Below are 7,621 nucleotides of genomic sequence, written 5' to 3' on the forward strand. Positions count from 1 at the left end.
TTTAACCAATGATATGAATTAAATTTAGTCAAAGATAATCAAACTTGATTTTTGCAAAATCGGCTGAACTGAGGAGGTTTTCTGCAATTTTCCACTCCCCTCGCCAAACTGGCTATTTCCACTGAACCCATGTCCGCCTGTTAACATTTTTAGTTTTTTGTGTGACGCCCTTCCCCTCTTTAAATTAGTAACGTAATTTATGGGTGGCCCCTCACTATTATTTAATTTAAAAAATTCATGTAAAATCCTTGATTTTAAATCACTATAAATTTAATTCAGGAATTTTTTAAACAATTGATCAATATAATCAATGTCAACCTGTAATGGGAGTTTTTCTACACAACTTAAACCAAAAACCACATTCACAGCGCGATGGCTCTCCTTCGAGGACGTGGAAATAACAAATATAAGTTTGATCTTCATGACATATGCACCCGACTAATCGACTGTCGAAGGCACTTTCAACGATGATTGGATTTTCTCGACTGGATTCTCGTTTAGCTATTGGACGACACATGTAAGGATCCTGAAATAAAAAAAAAACTTTATTAAAATTAAAAAAAAATTAAGCCTGTGACAATTTTAAATTAAATAATTTGCACAATGCTTCTCATTATTTTAATAGAAAAAATGATTTTTTTCAGTTTCTTTCTTTTAACATTTTTTGGAACTTTGCAAATAGCAATTTCCAAATAAGGAATTTTAATTCTAAAAATATATTTCTAAAAGAGAAAATTCAAATTATAAATGATTCTTTGATAATAAAGGGCAGCCGGGACACGTGCGGAAAAAACGCACAAGGCGGTCATACTTGGGTCGCTCCGGCTGAAATTCGTCGATTGTTCTGATAAAAAAATTTGTAATTTTTGTATTAATTGCAAATTTTTTTCATTTCGTTAGTAAAACTCTTTATACATTTTGCTACCGCACTATAATTTATATAATTTTTCACACATTCAAATAAATGAGAAAGATTAAATTATAGAAATTTCAAAATGTATATTTTTAATTATTTAAAGAAAAGATTTCAAAAGATTTTTAATGATTTACTAAAATTTCTAAAGAAAATATAGAAAATTTTAAAGCAAGCTTTTTCAATTTTGTACGATTACAACATTTTTGAAAACATTCTTGAAAATTAAAATTTTTTTTTTAAATTTTGCATAATTTCTTCAAAGTTTCACGAAAAATTCAAATCATATTAACAAACATTTAGAAGTTTAAAAAAAATTTCAAACGAAATTAAAAATTTGAAAACATTTTAAAAACCGAAAATAAAATGTAGATTTTTGAAGATTTTGAAATAAAAATGTAAAGCTTGTTGAGGATTTTAAATTGAAAAAAATGTCTTGAGATTCCAGTGAAAAATTAAAGTTTCTTTATTCTTTGAATAAAAATATATTTTGAAATGTTTTTTAATGAAATCCTAAAATGTCTCAAAGAAATGTTGAAGATTTTAAAGCAAACTTTTTAATTTTACAAGTTTACAAAATTTCAGAAAAAATTATTGAAGATTTTCCGAAAATTTTGTTTAATTCTACAGAATTTTCTTCAAAGCTTTTAGAAAAATTCATGTCATTTTAAAAAATATTTGGAAGTTTAAAAATAATTCAACCTAAATTTAAAATTCAAAAAGATTTCGTAAAACTTATAATAAAATGTCGATTTTTGAAGATCTTCAAATAAAATTTTTTATTTTTTCGAGGACTTTTAAGACTATAGGATTATGCAACATTTTTTTAAGATTCCAGGTAAATTTTGAATTATTATTATTTATTTATTATGTTTTAGTTTGAAAAATTAATTTAAAGATAAGATTAAAATGAATTAAAAGGATTTAAATGGTTTTCTTAAATTCCGGAAACGAATGTAAAAGATTTTAAAGCAACATTTTTCATCTTTGAATGCTTTTATTCCACAAAATTTATTTTAAAAGAATATTTCAAAAGATTTCAAAATGTTACAAAATATTTAACAAATAATCAAACAAGAATTAAGAAGAGTTGCTAACAATTTTTATAATTTTGCAGAATTTAAGGAAAAACTCGAATCGTTTTAAGAGACATTAAAAAGATTAGAAATAAAGTTCAAAAAACAAAATGTTGATAATGTTGACTTTTGAAGGTTTTTATATAAAATGTTGCTATTTTTTAATTATTTTCAAAAGCTTTAAGATCACAAAAAACAATCTTAAGTTTCCTGGTAAACATAAGTAATTCTTAATTTTTTTAAATTTTGCCGGATTAAACATTTTTTTTAATTCTAATAAATTCAAGATGTATTAAAAAAATTATAAACAATTCAAAAATAACCTTACATTAAACAAAATGTAGATTTTTGAAGATATAGAAAAATATTGATAAGCTTTTTAATAATTTTGAATTGCTTTTAAAAACTAAGAAACTTTTCTTAAGATTTGTCACAAAATTTATAATGATTTTTAATTTTATGGAGAATATTAAAAAAGGTTTCAAAGCATTTCAAATGATTTCCTAAAGTAGCAGAAAAGAATATTGAAGAATTAAAGGAAATTTTTTTGAATTTCTTTAAATTTCTAAAAATAATTCAAACCACTTTAAAAAATTTCTAAACGTTGTTCAAATATTTCACAAGTAATACAAGTTTCCAAAAACTTAAAACAAAACGTAAATTTTTGAAAAACTCGAAAATTTTTATAATTTTGTAAGGTTTGAAGATAATATACAGATTGTCTTGGAAATCCCGAAAATTTTCATATTTTTAAAAATTCTAAAATATTTCAAAAATTGTCAAAAAAAAATCTGGAAGATTTAAGGCAAATTTTCTTTTAATTTGGCAGATCTCGATTTCGAAATCAAAGTTTAAAGTGCTAAATTGTGAGTTTTCAAATATTCGCAAAAATAACATTTAATAGTACACTTGAAAATAATTCATAGAAAAAAATTAATTTTTTTGAAGCAAATTAGTATTCTTAGAAATTTATTAATTTGGCAGTTTATAATAATTCACCTTTTATTTTAAAAGATTGATTTTTAGCTTTAAAGATTTTGAAATATGTTAAAAAAGATTCTGGAAGGTTAAAAAAAAAAAATTTTATTTTAGCAGGATTTAAAAAAAATTCTAGGAAAACTTTTAATTATTTAAAAAAGTATTTCAAAATTTTAGAAATTTTGAGAATATTAAAAAATAATAAGAAATTTGAGATTATTTTAAAACATTGTAAACAAAATGTAGATTATTAAAGATTTTCAAGCTTTTTGAGGATTTTAAAAGATTTTACAAGCAAAAATTTTTTAATATTCCAAGGAAACTTGAAATTGATTTTTTATTATTAAAAATTAATTTTAAGAAAATATTGCAAAAGATTTCAGAGCATTTTCAAAAATTTCAAAAACTAAGCAGGAAGATTTTAAGGAAAGTTTTAAAATCTAGCAAAATATTTTCAAAACTTTAGGAAAAATTTAAATTATTTTATAACATGAAACAAAATTCTTAGAAATGTTTATAGATAATTTTTCGATATATGTGAAATCTACAAAAATCTTTTTGAATTTTCTTTAGGAATCTAAAAAAATTATATTTTATGTAACCTTAAAGCAAATAAACAAGAAACTTAAAAAGAAAAATTATTTGAAATTTTTATTCTGTATTAAAAATTATTTTTGTCTACGAATTACAATTTGCATAAAATGTGTTTCTTTTTGGGCCCAAAAAGTTTTTTTTCTTAAAAAATTAGGCAAATCTGGTTTGGTTTGAGGATTTCACTATTTTAAGGAAATTGAAAAAAATATATTATCAACAGTTTTTGATATAGGATAATAATATTTTTGGATTGAAAAATCAGCTATTACATTTTTTATTGAGAATTCGTTCCTTTTTTTTGTAAAATTCAGCTTTTTGGTTAAGGATTAAACTATTTTGTTAAAAAGTCATTTTTTGTTGGTTTAAGATTCATAATTCTAAATAATAAATAAATAAATCATAATTCTATTTTAAAATTTATATTTCTTATTTAGAAATTAATTTTCTTGGTAAAAAAATTCATGTATTTGGTTGAAAATGAACTTTTTACTTGAAAATTCTTATTTTCCGGTAACAAATCGTATTATTTTGTTAAACATTCGTCACCCTTTTGATTCCTAGGAAAATCTAAACTACTTTTAAACAAAATTAAGAATGGAAAATTTGAAAAATATTTCAAAGCACTTCAAATGATTTCCTAAAATTCTGAGAAATTTAGGTTCTTCAGGATTTCGAAATACAATTTGCAAGGTTTTTGAAAATTCAAAAAGATGCACAATAATAACCAAATTTTCTTTAAAACCCTAAAAAAATGCTTATTGCCTGTTTATTTAGAAAAATTAATTTTTCTGGAAAATTACAACAATTTAAACATTTCAAAAGATTTCGAAAATTATTTAAAAAAATGGAAAATGTAAGGGCAATTTTAAAAAATGATGAAACAGTATTCATAATTTTAGGGATAGTTCGAGTGAAATCAAATACTTTTTCGACATATCCTCACGTTATAATTTGAATGAAATTTTGTTTCCTTCTTCATTAAAAAATGATTTTTAATCGAAAATACACCGTTTTGTAGAAAATTTCTTCTCGTTTAAAAGACATTGCTTTTTTTCTTGCTAAAAATAAAACTGGTAAAAAGTAGGCTTTTTGCCTAAGAAGAAAACTATTTGTTTAATAATTAACTTTTGTTTAATTTTAACATGAAATATCTGATATCTTTGAAAATATTTCTGATTTTTTAAACATAATCATAGAGAAATTATATTTGCATAACTATGAAGAGAATTGAACTTAAAAAATGAATATAGCTTCGAAATTTTTATTAAAAACAAATTCTGTTTAGTTTAAACTCACATCATTTCCAGCAAGTCTAGCAAGCAACTCCTTCTTCTCGAGACCAGTAGCAAGTTCCAATGGATCTGGGAACCCTGCAAACAAAGTTTGTAATAAAATACTTTTATACATTCGACCAAAGTCAAATATATTTTTTTTATATTTAGAAATTTTTAATTCAGGTTATGTAATTAAAAAGGACTCTAATTTGAAATCTATATATAATTGACTTAAGATAATTGATACTTACTGCTTCTATCATATCGTACTGCAGTTGACGAGAAGTGTCGCAAATTCAGAAAAATAAGTCGACTGCAAATTGATACCATTTTTTACGATATTCAAGTCCGAAAATCTCTTTAATCAACTACACCTTACTAGCATCTATTTACTTAATGAAGTTTTACTCTTAAAAACAAAACAAAAAAATATTTTTATTTCAGTTTGTTGCTAACTTCACATCTATGTTATTTTAGGTTGGCTGCAGATCAGGGGAAACCTAGACTTCATTCCAAATCAAAATTATTATTCTTTTTGAACATCTCCCGCTCTAAATTAGAATTATAATTCTTCTAGGGAATTATCACTCACAAGTCGGAATTATAATTATTTTGGAAAATTTCTTTTTTCATTTCAAAATTGTAGTTCTTTTTCAAATTCTCCATTCCAAATCAGAATCATAAATCTTCTCACGAATTTCCTGTTCTATCTCAAAATTGTAATTTTATTCAAAAATTCCTTGTTCCACATTAAAATTATAATTCTTTTACCAGTTTCTGCTTTTCAAATAAACACTACAATTCTTTTCAAAAATTCCCTGTTCCAAGACAAAAAATTAATTCTTTTCGCAAATTTCCCGATCCCAGCGAAAATTATCCTTCTTTTCAAAAATTTCTGCTTTCAAGTCGGAACTGAATTATTTTGAAAAATTTCTTTTTTCATTTCAGAGTTACAGTTCTTTTCCGAAATTCCCAGTTCCAAATCAGAATCATAAATTTTCTACTTATTTCCTGTTTCAACTTGATTTTATAATTCAATTTAAAAATTCCCTGTTTCACATTAAAATCTTAATTCTTTCCAAACACTCCCTTTTGTGAATGAAAATTATAATTCTTATACAAAATTTGCTGTTATAAATTAGAATCATAATAACTTTCAAAAATTCCCGGTTCTCGTAAATTTTTTGTTCCAACTCGAAATTATAAATCTATTAAAAAATTCACAGTTCAAATCAAAATTATAATTCCTTGAAAAAATACCCTTTTCCAAACCCGAGTCCCAATCAGATTTACATTTTCTTTCCACAATTCCTTCTGCAAGAAGGAACCTTAATTCTTTTTACAAATTCCTCGATCCCAGAAAAAATTATATTCCTCCTAGAAAATTTCCGCTTTCAAGTCGGAATTATAATTTTGTTGGAAAGTTCTTTTTTCCAATTGAGAATTATAGTTCCTTTCGAAAATACCCTGTTCCAAATCAGAAGAGTAATGAATCTTGCGAATTACCTGTCCCAAATACGAATTTCCCTTCTTTTCGAAAATTCCCTTTTACAAGATAGAATCTTAATCTTTTCGGAAACTACCCAATAACATTAAAAATTATGATTTTGCTACAAATTTACTGCTTTCAAGTAGGAATTATAATTCTTTTAGAAAATTCCTTTTGGCATTTCAGATTTATAGTTCCCGTTTTGGAAATCCCGCGTTTCAAATCAGAATCATAATTATTCTCGCGAATTTCCTGTTCCAGCTCGAAATTATAATTCTATTCAAAAATTCCCTGTTTCGCATTAGAATGATAATTCTTTTACAAAAATTGCCCGTTACAACTCAAAATTTTATTTCTTTTCAAAAATTCCATGTTTTAAATTCGAATTTCAGTTTTTTTCAAAAATTCCCTGATCAAAGACAGAATCTTAATTCTTTTCGCGAATTTCCCGTTCCGAAGAGAAATTATAATTCCTCTCGAAAATTGCCTGTTCCAAATCAGAATCACAATTGCTTTCAAATATTACCCTTGACAACTCGAAATTATTATTCTTTTTCAAAATTCCCTTGCTCCAGTTCGAAATTATAATTCGATTCAGAAATTTCTAGTTAAAAAAAAGAATGATAATAGCTTACGCCAATTTCCCATTCCAACTGAAAATTTTCATTCTTTTCAAAAATTCCCTCTACCAAATCAGAATCCAAATTCCTTTTAAACATTTGTAGTTTGCTATTCAAATAATTCCCCATTCCAAGTTATAATTGTAAGTCTTTTGAAAATTCACTGTCACTAATGAAAATTATAATTCTTTTCAAAAATTCCTTTTTCCAAGTCTGCGTCCTAATATTTTTGGAACACCTCCCGTTCCAACTATAAATTATAATTCTTTTCAAAAGTTCCCTGTTCCAAATCAGAATGATATATTCTTTAAAAAATTTCCTATTCTAATTAAAAATTGCACTTCTTTTAGAAAAATCACAGTTCTGAGTCCAAATTATATTTATTTTTCAAAACACTTTTAGAAAATTCCTTATTCCATGTCAGAATTACCTGTCGTAATTCTGAAAATTCCCCATTCCAAGTTGAAATTATAATTCTTTTGGAATATACACGGTTTCAAATAAAAATTAGAATTCTTTTCGAAAATTCACTGTTCGAAATCAAAATCACAATTCCCTTTAAAAAATTCTTATTATAAGTCAACATGGTAATTCTTTTGAAAAATTCTCTGTACCAATTTAAAATAATAGTTGCGTTGCAAAGCTCTTTCAGGAAATTCTTTATTCAATCTCAGAAT

The 7,621-nt window shown here is 24.5% G+C and overlaps 1 protein-coding gene across 1 annotated transcript; it reads right to left on the reverse strand.

Moving 5' to 3' along the window:
- Positions 1 to 252: 252 nt before the first annotated feature.
- Positions 253 to 5,216, reverse strand: LOC117173395 (cytochrome c oxidase subunit 5B, mitochondrial-like). The gene is made up of 3 exons (XM_033361938.1): positions 5,087 to 5,216; positions 4,858 to 4,931; positions 253 to 526 (listed from the first exon to the last, which is right to left on the reverse strand). Exons 1-3 carry the CDS (start codon positions 5,163 to 5,165, stop codon positions 314 to 316), a joined length of 366 nt encoding a protein of 121 aa, XP_033217829.1. The 5' UTR covers positions 5,166 to 5,216; the 3' UTR covers positions 253 to 313.
- Between the last annotated feature and the right edge of the window lie 2,405 nt (positions 5,217 to 7,621).

Source organism: Belonocnema kinseyi, chromosome 1, assembly GCF_010883055.1.
Source record: "Belonocnema kinseyi isolate 2016_QV_RU_SX_M_011 chromosome 1, B_treatae_v1, whole genome shotgun sequence".
Classification (NCBI taxonomy): Eukaryota; Metazoa; Arthropoda; class Insecta; order Hymenoptera; family Cynipidae; genus Belonocnema; species Belonocnema kinseyi.

Coding starts and splice junctions, on each gene's coding strand:
- LOC117173395 (XM_033361938.1), bottom strand. CDS start 5,165: ATGGTATCAATTTGCAGTCGACTTATTTTTCTGAATTTGCGACACTTC. Junction 4,932..5,086: donor AGTACGATATGATAGAAGCA/GTAAGTATCAAT, acceptor CTTTGTTTGCAG/GGTTCCCAGATCCATTGGAA. Junction 527..4,857: donor CTAGACTTGCTGGAAATGAT/GTGAGTTTAAAC, acceptor TTTTTATTTCAG/GATCCTTACATGTGTCGTCC.